Raw genomic sequence first — 14,017 nt, forward strand, 5'->3', positions numbered from 1 at the left:
TTCTCTCTGGAGTTCATACAGGCAGTCCACGGGTTACAAACAATATAGTATAGGTTCTGTAGGTTTGTTCTTAAGTTGAATTTGTATGTAAATTGGAACAGGTACATTTTTTAAATGTAACTCCAGCCTAAAAAAAGTTTTTTTTTATAGAATAGGGAAGTTTTAACACCCCTGTAATGTTTGTTTTGCTGTCTGAGCCCCTGATCAGAAGATTTCACCTCACTTTCTGTCTCTGTGACAATTGTATTTTGAAAAATTTGGGTTGTTGTAGAAACAAGGATTGGTAATAAAGCTTCAGTGGATACACCTTTTTCCCATGAGAAAGTCACAGGAGGGACTTTCCCTTCCTAGGGGTAGATTTCTCTTCACTTCCTGTTGTCTCCCTCTGTTTGTAAGTATGAGTTGTTTGTAAGTCGGTTGTTTGTAAAACTTGGGGGACTGGCTGTACCTCTTTTAATACAAAAACGTATTTTTTTTGTTTAGAAACTGCAGATTGGCATTGAATGCTATTAAGCCTGTGATCTACCTGAATCCAGATTATTTTCATGCATTTACTCCTTCAGCTGTTCTCCTCCTAGAATGTATAGTGCATTCATGTTTTTAGACCCCAAGTGCACAACTACATTTGTCAACAATAAATCACAACCTAGTTGTTCAATCAAATTGTGCATAAGAGCTGGTTCACACGGAGGCGACACGACTCCTTATTACTTCGGGGGCAACTTGTGCAGTCCCGTGCACCACGACTTTGGAGCGACTTGCAGGGACTTCACATAATGGAAGTCTATGCAAGTCGCTCCGAGGTCGCCCCAAAGTAGTACAGGACCCTTTTTCTAAGCCAGAGCGACTTGTGTCGCTCCTATTAGAACGGGTCCTGTAGTGGTCAATGGACCGCGAGGGAGCGTGACTTGTCAGACTGACAAGTCGCCTGACAAGTCGCGTTAGTGTGAACCGACTCTTAAGGTCTGCCTATAAGTTAACTACATAGCTTGGTGTCACCTGCAAACACAGAAATGTAACTTTTAATCCCAAACTCTATATTATTTATAAATAACTTCAAATGTAAGGGTCCCAACAGCCAACCTTGGGTTACACCACTAATAGCATTACTCCCATCAAAGTAGGGATCAATTAACACAACTTTCTGAATACAGTCTTCTCAGATGAACTAACACCTGAGACGAACTCCTTATCCCCTGGTTCCTACTACACTTACTTTTGTGGCTAATAGTGTTTCACCACCCATGCAGCCCTTTGCAACAGTCCTTGGGTTTGAAAACGGTGCTGTTCACCCTCTTTTTTCCCTTGAGATGCCAGGACAGATAAATCAATTCTGATATGTCAGAGTAGTCATGTGCCAGCATTGTGCCAATCATAATGGCTTTGCTGGGCTGCAGGGATGATAAAATTGGATCATCGATAGAGATAAGTGCAGGGGGGGGGGGTTGGGGCATGAGGATGGTGTAGGGTATCAGTTCACCTTTTGTTTTTTTCTGAAAAGGGGAAGTAACCCTTTAATTTGTTTTTTATCTATTTACAGACTGAATTATTTAAACCTGTAGACCATAACTTTCTTATTAGCCATCTATGTCAAAGGATTTTGCAAAAGTCCAATTATACTATATTCACATTGACTCCTTTGTCTAAGTTTTTTGCTTGTTTTCTCGTAAACAAAAAGCAGAATTGCTTGACAACTATGGTCTTTCCTGAATCCATGCTTACAATCACTTAGATATTATTTTCTAGCAAAAAGTTATCAATGTGATTTACAAACTTTTGAGTATCTTCTTGACTATAGAAGCTAAAATAATAGGTCTGTAGTTACTTGGTAAAGACTTTACTCTATTTTTAAATATAAGCACCACATTGCCTTGCACCAATCCACATCAAGTCATTAAAGAGCTACAAAAATGTGAAATAATGGCTTTTAAATAACAGGGCTGTTTGTGGTAGACTTTATCAATGCTGAAAACAGTCAAACTGGAAGAACAAACCCAAACACCCAAACAAGACAATGTTAAAAGTTTAGTCTAGTGTTTCATTTTCACATTTATATCTACGCAGTAAGATTGCATGCAAAAAAAATGGCAGTGGCTGATCTCCAAAAGGTATTATTGATAGTATATTAAATTATTTGTTTTGGGAAACAATATACATTTTGACAGAAATCAACACCAATGCCCTGCAATGCCTTTTGCTATTTACCTGGGTTTATTTAACCACTTGCCGACCACTCACATGGAGCGTACTGCGGCAAAGTGGCTTGTTATCGTCCAGCGACGTATGTCTACGTCGCTGCACTCCTTCCCTTGAGGGCGGCGCACGCGCGCCGCCGGACGCTCGCTTCCGCTGTATTCAGACACAATGGGAGTCGGGCCAAGGGAGGAGAGGCGGTGATCACCGCCGCTCTTCCCCGATCTTCGGCGATCGAGTGAGGAGATCCGCCCACTTGTGTAAACAAAGCGGCGGATCTCCTATGTGAGGCAGTCACAGATTACAGGATTCAGCATAGCTGAACCTGCGATCTGTGCCTGTGTCACACAGTCCCCTCCCCCCACACACGTCAGTAAGCACCAGGTATACATTAACCCCTTGATCACCAATAAAAGTTAACCCCTTCCCTGCCAGTGTCATTTTCACAGTAACAGTGCATATTTATAGCACTGATTACTGTAGTAATGTCACTGGTACCCCCAAAAGTGTCAAAAATGTCAGTTAGGGGTCCGATCTGTCCGCCGCAATGTCGCAGTCCCGCAAAAAAAAATCACAGATCGCCGGCAGATCGCCGCCATTACTAGTTAAAAAAAACAATAAAAATTACATAAATTTCCCGTAGTTAGTAGCTGTGATAACTTTTGTGCAAACCAATCAAAATATGCTTATTGTGATTTTTTTTTACCAAACATATGTAGCAGAAAACAAATTGGCCTAAAATGTTAAAACATTTTGATTTTTACATTTTTTGGGGGGGAATTTCATATAAAAAAAATGTGAAAAATATTGTTATTTTTTCAAAATTGTCGTGATTTTTTTGTTTATAGCGCAAAAAGTAAAAATCGCACAGGTGAACAAATGAAACCAAAAGAAAGATCTATTTGTGGGGAAAAAAAAGGACATAAATTTAATTTAGATACAGTGTCGCACGACCGCGCAATTGTCCGTTAAAATAACACAGTGCCGAATTGCAAAATATGGCCTGGTCAGGAATAGGGTAAAATCTTTCGGTCTTAAAGCTTTTAAAAATACGCTCATTGAGAATTTTTTTCTCAAAGACATGTAGTTAAATACATTTTGGCCTAAATATATGACAAAAATTTAATATATTGGATATTTTTTAACTGTCAAATTAGAAAATATTGTTATTTTTTCAAAATTGTCGCTTTTTTTATCAATATCACAAAAAATGAAAAGCGCAGTAAAATACCACCAAAAGAAAGCTCTGTTTGTGGGAAAAAAAGGACGTAATTTTTGTTTGGGTACGGCGTGGCATGATCGCGCAATTGGCAGTTAAAGTTGCACAGTACCGGATCACAAAAAGTGGCCTGGACGTAAAGCAGGAAAATCCTCTGGTCCTAAAGTGGTTAAACATGTAGTACAACCTCTAGTAACTCATAGCAGCCAATTACATTGCATCCTACACTGTATTGTATACTATATCATACAATAGTACATTTCAAATACAGCAATTCAAGGTTTGCATGTTTCCCAAACATGCATTGTAGAAGAAAGTTTGAAAAACAATTCTGAAAATGCCTAATTTTTATTAATTGTTCTTAAATTATTAGTGATCACATAATTCTCCCTCCATTTTCAATGGATTTTCAAGGGATCCAAAAAGAAAGCAACGTCCACACAGTTTCTTTGGTTTTAACCATGGTTCTTTATACATGTAAATGAAACGTATGAGTGGGCTGGCAGACATGTCTACCTGTGTTCCACTCAGGCTGAATACATCATTGTAGAGAATGCTGCGCATCACTATGGCATTCTCTATACTAAATTGGAAAGCACAGCGGATTACATGACAACTAAAATGTGGGATATAATCTGTAGTTTTCATTGTCATGAAGATCCTGTAAGAGCAGGCAGCAGGAATAATTATGATGTATTATTTATGTTATGTAGCAGCTGAGAAAGTGCAGGGAAGTGATTATTTCAATATGTTAAACAGAATGAGCGATTTGATTATTTGGGTTCACAAACACTTTGGCGACTACTAAATTTGCTTGTGACTGTCTCATGCTTTCACACAGCTCACATTTAGTCCCAGCGTTCATATACAGTATGTGTTTCGTCTGTGTAATTAGTTGTTTGCTAGGCATTAAACTTTAAGTAAAAAATAGCACCGAGTAATTGCACAGGATAAGAGGCAGTTACTTTTTTCAATATCAACTAAGTTGCTAAAAACTTAAATAGTTTAGTTGCCCCTGACATAAATGTGCAATGGGGAAAAAATGTATGTGAAGAGGCTGATACTGCTACAAATACTTATTTTTTGACTATTCCTGTGAAAATGAATTTATTAGCTGGATGCTTCCAGTATATTGCTAACATTGGCCCAAGATTTTAAAAAAAGGGTGAATACTCAAATTGGGTAATATAGTCTTATTTTCTGATCCATCTCTATGGATGCTTTTACACCTGATAGTTTACATTATTAAAAAAAAATCATATCTAGCATACATTTTTACCCATTTTCTTCCTATTGAATGAATTACATTCAGAGACAATGATGAAAGGATTGTAGTATGAGTCCACTTGGAAGAGGCTGTACAACACAATTGAACATATGTGCAGCTTAACCTTCCATTTCATGAAACTGAGCAAATTGACTTTCCAAACCAGCCTAGGCATTTAATTGATGTGTTTCTGTTAACTGATTAGCATATTGATGGACTTTTGATGTTCCTAGATATCCGTGGAATACAAGAGTTTTTGGATAGAGTATCTCAGCAGGGAATGGATGTAGCTTTGCAGAAGGTGGAAAACAACATTAATAAGATGATCACAGGACTCTTTGCTACTCTACGCATAGAGGAGCTAAATCGCTACAGGGACACGCTGAGAAGAGCCATTCTCGTTATGAGCCCAACAACTGCCAAATCCTTCATTACTGAGGTAAGAAATAACCTAAACTGTTTTTATGGCTGCTTGTACTTTCTTCATTGTTTCAATTTGAGCTCATGGTGCTGCAGCTAACGAGCCAGTTTAGTACAAACGTATATACCAAAATAAACACTCTTAATTGTGCTCTTATCCTAACCAGAAGATACTTTATGACGCAGACAAATACAAGTACAATATATTGCTCTGACAAACATGTACATTTATGGTAATGTGCGAACTTTCAAGGATGATAAGTAGGCTGTTGTTTGTTCTATGAGCCATCTTTCAAACAGACATCTTAGGCAATGAAGGCACTAGATATTGTAATTTACATTAAGCAATATGCACAAAAGAAGAAAGATTAGAACACTTCCAAATTGAATTTCCAGAGGCCGCCTGCACTTTCCTACAATGTTTTATTTTCTTACAAAGATGGGTAACAAGCTTTTCATTCAAGCTCATTAATAAGACTGAATATTAAGAAGGTGTCCTGGCTCAAGTATAGCCTAATGGGTCACTTCAAGGACGTTCCACCTAGATGTTTTAAGTGCTTTCTAGAAATAAATTGATTTCCCTTGCAATGTACATTGGAAGACATATATCCTAATAGTCCGGGCATTATGTGCACATGCATAAATACCATTTTATGGTCATTTACATATGAAAGTGTATGTGGTGCTTCCAAGAACTAAGGGTAACCATGGTAAAAAAATATCTTTTGCAATCATTTTGGATGGCAATACAGCTAGTTTTGTAGACACAAACATTGCGTTATTTTTAATATGCTATACCTTATTTCAGTATTTCACGAAAGTGAGATATCACAAAAATAGCTCTGTGTATTTTATAGCCATCATGTCCGTTTTCTTTGAACAAATACAGTATCTCACAAAAGTAAGTACACGCCTACATTTTTGTAAATATTTTATTATATCTTTTCATGTGACAACATTGAAGAAATTACACTTTGTTACAATGTAAAGTAGTAAGTGAAAAGCTTGTATAACAGTGTAAATGTGCTGTCCCCTCAAAATAACTCTACAAACAGCCATTCATGTCTAAACCGCTGGCAACAAAAGTGAGTAAAAATGTCCAAATTGGGCCCAATTAGGCATTTTCCCTCCCCAATGTCATGTGACTTGTTAGTGTTACAAGGTCTCAGGTGTGAATGGGGAGCAGCTGTGTAAAATTTGGTGTTATCACTCTCACTCTCCCATACTGGTCACTGGAAGTTCAACATGGCACCTCATGGCAAAGAACTCTCTGAGAATCTGCAAAAAAGAATTGTTGCTCTACATAAAGATGGCCTAGACTATAAGAAGATTGCCAAGACCCTGAAACTAAGCTGCAGCATGGTGGTCATGACCATACAGTGGTTTAACAGGACAGGTTCCACTCAGAACAGGCCTCGCCATGGTTGACCAAAGAAGTTGAGTGCACATGCTCAGCGTCATCTCCAGAGGTTGTCTTTGGGAAATAAACATATGAATGCTGCCAGCATTGGTGCAGAGGTTGAAGGGTTGGGGGGTCAGTCTGTCAGTACTCAGACCATACACCACACACTGCATCAAGTTGGTCTGCATGGCTGTTGTCCCAGAAGGAAGCCTCTTCTAAAGATGATGCACAAAAAAGTCCACAAACAGTTTGCTGAAGACAAGCAGACTAAGGACATGGATTACTGGAACCATGTCCTGTAGTTTGATGAGACCAAAATAAACTTATTTGGTTCTGATGGTATCAAGCATGTGTGGCAGCAACCAGGTGAGGAGTACAAATACAAGGGTGTCTTGCCTACAGTTAAGCATGGTGGTTTGAGTGCCATGGTCAGGGCCTCCATGAGTGCTGCCGGCACTGGGGAGCTACAGTTCATTGAGGGAACCATGAATGCCAACATGTACTGTGACATACTGAAGCAGAGCATGATCCCCTCCCTTCAGAGACTGAACTGCAGGGCAGTATTCCAGCATGATAACCCCAAACACACCTCCAAGATCACCACTGCCTTGCTAAAAAGCTGAGGGTAAAGTTAATGAACTAGCCAAGCATGTCTCCAGACCTAAACCCTATTGAGCATCTGTGGGGCATCCTCAAACGGAATATGAGGAACACAAGGTCTCTAACCTCCACCAGCTTTATGTTGTTGCCATGGTGGAGTGGAAGAGGACTCTAGTGGAAACCTGTGACACTGTTGTGAACTCCATATGATGGTGGCCATACAAATTATTGACACTTTGGGCCCAATTTGGACTTTCCACCTAGCAGGGTACTCACTTTTGTTGCCGGTGGTTTAGACATTAATGGCTGTGTTGAGCTATTTTGAGGGGACAGCTAATTTACACCATTATACAAGCTCTACACGCACTACTTTACGTTGTAGCAAAGTGTAATTTCTTCAGTGTTGTCACATGAAAACATATAAAAAAAATATTTACAAAAGTGTAGGGGTGTACTCACTTTTGTGAGATACTGTATTTGTTCAAAATAAAATGGACATGATGGCTATAAAATACACAGAGCTATAAAGGTCACTGTTTCCAAAGTGATTGGGGCTTTCATGAAACTAAAATAAGATCTTACCATGTCCGACTGACTTGCAATAAAGTTTGTTTTAAAAAAAAAAAGTAAAAAAAGTACAGGAGACAAAACATACATGTAAAATATGATACCTGATGCATAAAATATAACAATCAGGTCAAAACAGAAGATCTAACTATAAATCTGCAAACAATCTAAATCAAGAATAGTTTTATTCATTTTGACAGGAGTAGACATGAAAGATACCACCAAAAAGCACGAAAGGGGACACAAATTCATGGCAAAGATGACAAACATTAAGTTACAATGAGTTAACATGGACAGTATGCTATATGCCAAAACATTATACAATAAATGATATTGTTGGGTAGGGATGAAAATGTAGGGATTATAAAGAGCAGAGGGAGCAGGAAAAGGAATGAAAGATAAATAGAGGGAAAACAAAAGAGAGGCAAAGCCAGATGCCCAGATGAGAGATGTGGGGCTGAACTCCCAATATTCTGAGAAAGTCGCTTTCTCTACATTAAAGCTGGATATACATGTAGGGAGGTAACAAAGTCTAGATAGAACAGTTTGCAAAAGTGCAGAATCATCATAAACAAAACAGCATTAATGCCATTCTCATTTGAGAGGAGTAATAGATTATTATGGCTCCACACACAACACCTATCAACAGAGGAGCAAGGCAGCTGACGTGCACGACTATGGTCATGTCAATCAGTCAAGAGTCAGGTAACATTCAACCAATCAGCAAATCTGTAGAAAGTGCTTATTATCAAAAAAAAAAGTATAACAAACAGTAATAAAGAACAAGACACAATACCAAGTATAATATCAGTTCTCTGCAAAGACAACCAAGGTATCCTGCTGCTAAAGTGTCAGCAGGGGTGGAAGCTAAATTAAACTGATGATGTTGGCGGGAAAAGGGCACCTTCTTCCATTGCTCTAAAATGTTTATTGGAGTCCAGGTAGGAGATGATGGGTCAGGCCAGGGTTTTAACTTCACAGGAGAGAGGCAAAGGGCCTGAGGAACATGGGGAGATAGGCAGGAGTGTGAAATAGGCACCCTCCCAGTGATGAGAGAGGTCTGCATCGTCAAGAATGGTGAGCAACAGCAGTGAGCTCCATTTAACCAGGATGTGGAAAAAGACATCCAGATATAGTGTGATCTGGACACCATCAAGATCTAAGGTAACTCTTTTTCTCACTTTAGTGAGAACATCTTTTACTTGAAATTGTGACCCCCAACAAGTTAAATTTACTCCATCACTGTCCATTCTAATATAGTGTTAAGTATACCTGTCACTGTCAGTTTAAACCCCTGCAGGTTCAGTTCCCTCCGGAATGTCCCACAGGCATAAATTGTCCTGTCAATCGTTAAAGTCACCCACATGGAGCAATATGGTTCCACAGTTTCTGGATATACACATGTTGAGTATATATATAGTGGTTTCACTATCCTCCAGACCCTGGCACAGACTAGCCATGTCCCTCTTATGAGATTTTTCCAAGCTAGAAAACATATGTGGTGTTCTTCTTGGTTGAAAGCAAGGCAAGGTATTGTTTAGGCATGCAGTGAAATTTTGGGTAATCTGAATGCCATCCAATTTTAAGCAGGGTGTATTCCTCTAGGGAATCATTAGAATCAGGAAGGTCAGTTTTCAGAGGTAGAGAATAAGCTTCTGTGGCGAAATCTACTCCCTCATGTGCCATTGGTTGTATTTATACAACATGTCCAGCAGATGGAAGTTGACGATAACAGTGTCCCCATATTTTTCCTCTCTCTCTCACCTACATCTGTTCCTGACCATAGACAAAACACACCCCAATCAAAGCAAGCTTTGATCCATATGCCACCCTTTCCCTGTGACTAATTGGATTGCTTGAGTTTCCATGCAGCATATGACTTGTAAATACATCCCAGAGCTGTGGGCAATGTGAAAAGTTAAAAGTGTTGAAAAGGTCAACATAGTGGAGAGGCTTTTGTATATAGAGTGTGTAAAGCTTAAACAAGGGCTCTCATGATCAGTAATAAAAAAAAAAAAAAAAGATATTGGTCATTATAATAATGTAAAATTACCTGCCTTTGCCTCTCCAATGATCATCTGGTATTTTAAAGAGACGTAATTCTTTCTTTGTTGTTTTTGTTTCTTTGCTACTTCCCTCATCCATGCCTGATCTGAGGGCATTTCAATTGTTGAGCAGTGACAGTGCTCAGTTCTCACCACTCCCTGTGTACTGAGCATGCTTTTTAGGTGTGTCTGTCATCTGAAGATGTCCGTTACACAGCCTGCTACCCATTTCCTGTGTCTGGACGAGTGCTGGTTGCACAGAAGTGCCTGTGTACACTTCCAAACTTCATTTTTTTCTAATGTTGTACTACAGCACTCAACATGTCACAGAATCCTAAGAAATTCTGTTTGCACAGCCAACTCTGCCTAACATGATACTACCGGGCTCAGCATTTCCTGGAAACCAAGGAGAGTCTGTGTGCACTGTGAGCCCCCATCTCTGCCTAATGTCGGACTACAGGGTTCAGAATGTCCTGGAAACCAAGGAGAGCCTGTCTTGGTCCGTGATGGAACCAATGACAGAATAAATGGAGGCTGGGAGCTCCTTAGGAATCGACCTAAATAACTATGCTGCAAGTTGAAGGGAAGGACCTCAAATGTGGTATTCTCTGAAATATGGTATTCTCTGAAATATTAGGGGGCCGTAAAACTGTTGGATAGTGATTTAGAAAACCCAGGTCTAGATTTAGGTCATTCTTTTTTGTGTCAAATAGAACTATTATTCTTAGTTCAAATGTTTTCATTTTCATGACTGAAAATGTGGAAATAACAGAGGAACTTGGAATGATAAATTTGTCAATATAATCACCTCTGTGAAATAATGACACTCTAAAAATATTTTGTGTCTCACTTCTTCAAATTGTAGCTTAGCAAAAGTGCTTAAATACTGTGTATAGTCTGTCTACAATATTTTGCTGGTATTCTATATAAAATAATCCACTCTAATATTGGATTTCATTAAAAGTTCCATGCCGTCTATACCGTTCAAAATATATGATTAACAGTGCTTAAATACTGTGTATTGAATGATTACATTGTTTTGATGGCTTTGTTTTGTGAAATAATTACAAAATAACATTCATTTTGTTATTTGAAGGTGCCAGAATTTGGCCTAGTAAACATTGTTCAAATACTGTGCAAAGTCCTTTTTTCCTAATTTTAAATCTGCCTGTTGTCACCCTGTTAAACTTCAGCCCAGTGTCTTGAGTCAATTGCTTAATTAAAACTGCCTCTCTCCCTGTGAAACTATGTCCTAGTGAAAGTGTCATCCTAGTGAAAGTTGCTTACATAGTGCGCCTGGTGTCACAACAATATTTATGTCTCAAAAAACTATTGCAGTAATGGGTAGGCCACACCCCTATATAATATGCAAAAATTAGAGAGAAAGAAAAAAGTGGGGTTTTGTAGGCCTGAATGAGATGGTCAGAATATGAACAACACAGCAGGTTTATTAAAACACATGTTTATTCATCAATATTTCCTCAAAAAAAGGCATGTGCAAACATGCTCTGGAGACATACATACATATAACATATAAAGACATAAAAACTCTTTTCTGAAAAAACAAAATATGCCACCAATGCCAGTGAAGCCTGCAACATTTTTCTTGTTGCTTGCCACACCAGTGCTAGTGTCATTGGAGCCAGTGAAACCAGTAACTTTGTCCTTCTCATTAGCTGCACTATTACAGTGTCACCAGAGCCAGTACATTTTGCAGCCAGAGCTCTGTTTCCCCTAACATACCAATCGGCTTTGAGTAGAAGCAGAGTGTTTCCTGACTGTAGCTGCTAACATATTTTTAAACAGTAACCTGCTGGTCTAGATTGCTAGTCACACCAGTACAGTGTTACCAGGCCAATGTAGCCAATCACAGTGTCCCTGAATGCTAGCCACACCAGTGCCAATGTCACCATGGCAGTGGAACTAGCCACAGTGTTCCTGATCACTGCCACAGCAATCCCATTGTCACCAGACCAATGTCATCCAGAAACAGGGTTCCTTATCACTTCCATACCTATCACAGTGTCATCTATTATCATTGTTACCTGTAACTGGTATCCTGATAGCCAACCAGCACCAGTACTAGTGTCATCTGATACAAGTACAACTATTGTCACAAATTTACAAAATAACTTACACTAGTGATGAGACCTTTAAAATTCTCAGTATGATGAAAGCAGCAAGAAGGAGACCTGAGGAAAGCAATGGTTTTTAAATTTCCACCTCTGATTCAGAAGATGAAGGGGTCTCTTGTAAAAGAGTCAGGGATACTAATTCACCAAGCACTGAAAATCCTACTGAATTGCAGCAGGCATGCATTAATAGAGTACAGAAGCCCTAGAGAAAAATGTGATAAGTAGGAAATTAAATAGGTAATTAATGCCCCCCCCCAAAAGCCTGAAGGTGCTCTTTTAATTGTGGACCCCTCTCTGCAGCTAGACTCTGAAAATGTGGTACACCTATACTCGGGAGGGGTATCAGAGTGTATTTTGGGGTGTAATTCTAAATATGCTCAAAATGTGTTAAGCATTTTCTAATAATTGACATATTGCGCTAAAAAATATTTCATCATTTTTTTTTAAATGTGGAATAAAAAAAGAAAACATCTAAATACTCACCATGACTCTTAAAAATATATTGTTTTTTTTTTTCTAGCTAAAATATGGTCCTTTTGTGGGTTTTTCTATTGTCCTGGCACTTCAGGGCTTTCAAAAAATGTGATAGGTAGTCAGGAAATTAAATGAGATATTATTTATGCCCTAGAAAGCCTGAAGGTGGTCCATGGATTTGGAGTATTAACAGTATTAGTTGTTAATAATAAAAGTTCTCCTTTGATCTGTGTCTCCACCTCAGGACTAGACTCTATCAGACTTGTGTAACTTCCAGCTACTAGGCTGTAGTGAGCAGCTCTTCTCACATGTTTATGAGATTGTAGATGCCAGTCAGATAAAAGACTAAAACAAACACTTAGTTGGGATACAAAATGGACTTCACTTAGGTGTTATCATACTAAGTTAAAACACTTTTTTTTTAATTTCTAAGCAGTTACTCCACTCCCTCCCTGAAAATAAATATTTAATGAAACAAAATACCCTGGAGTTGTCCGCTTTCCAAAATGTTGTCATTTTGTGGACTTTTCCATCAGCTAAGCTTGTACTTCCTGCTGTTTAGAGAGCTCTTAATCTGAATCAGCAGGGTATGCATTTGACCTCTGCAAAGAGATCTCTGCTTCCCCACAGCGATCCAGGGTCCTTCTCTACAGTATGCTGGCAAGAAACAGGCTTTTGACTGATGCTGTAGCTAATTTTTAAGGAAAACAAACTCTAAGACTTTGCATAGCTTTTATTTTGCTGCATTTATAATGTATTTAGTTAATTTCAATTACATGTTAAATTGGGCTTTACAGTATAAGATAACTCAGGGATAATATAATATGTGTTGCTACACCTAAAAAAAATCTGAAACTGATTAAATTCACTGAAAAATAGAGCTATTTACCATATGTGAATTAATTATATTTCTCTATACAAATTTGACATTAAATGAACATGATAAACAGTATCTGAATTTGCTTAGCCATAGCAAAAGTAGATACATTGGTCTTGTTACGAAATCCTAAAGCCACAATTCTGCACAATATGATTATTTTGCTGTCCCTGCACATGAATTACTCAAGGTTATTCTCCACATAAATTCTTCCTAAATTGAGCCCTTGAAGTTCACTGCACATTTTTATGATTAGTGAGCATGTTCTTGAAGAAAAGAATAAACAAGAATGAATTGAGTGAATAGTCACATAATACACTGTGCATACACACTCAATTTATAACATATATTAGATATAATTTGTCTGGCTCACTGAAAATGAGTTTGTTTTTTGTTTTTTTTTATATACACTGTATTGCTTCAATTCTTTAGTAGGTATTTGTATGCAGATTTCTGAATCTATATACTGTATATCAGTCAATACTCTGTATGTACCTTAGCATGATTACTTTCAACGGTGTCCAGTATTGTTACCAAGTATATCACCATTTTACCATGCCAGAATCTTATGACTTTACCAAAATGCATCTGTTTCTCCTATAAGATAAGCTTGCAAAAGTATTTTAGATACTTGCTGTACACCATAAAACTTTGTATACTGATGTAATTATTTCTCTGTAACACTTAAAAATATGCAAGCTAAAAAAGAATTCTATATTTTGAAGCAAAAAACCTATTTGCACCTTTAGACAAATCCAAAGTTCTAAAGCAGTACAGTACAAAAATACTTCTTGATAATTGTGTTTGTAAGCTCTATT

The 14,017-nt window shown here is 38.1% G+C and overlaps 1 protein-coding gene across 3 annotated transcripts in view; it reads left to right on the forward strand.

The window, feature by feature from the left end:
• Positions 1 to 14,017, forward strand: part of GRID2 (glutamate ionotropic receptor delta type subunit 2) — a 1,458,531-nt gene that overhangs the window by 691,814 nt on the left and 752,700 nt on the right. For all 3 annotated transcript variants that reach the window (XR_014225747.1, XR_014225748.1, XM_082268534.1), the window contains exon 4: positions 4,913 to 5,118. Coding sequence is in view for 1 of the 3 variants with exons in the window: in XM_082268534.1 (XP_082124660.1) it covers positions 4,913 to 5,118 (206 nt within the window). In the remaining 2 variants the exon portion in view is untranslated. The remainder of the gene's footprint in view (positions 1 to 4,912; positions 5,119 to 14,017) is intronic.

The sequence above is a fragment of the Pelophylax lessonae genome (assembly GCF_965119305.1).
Source record: "Pelophylax lessonae genome assembly, chromosome: 1".
Taxonomy (NCBI): Eukaryota; Metazoa; Chordata; class Amphibia; order Anura; family Ranidae; genus Pelophylax; species Pelophylax lessonae.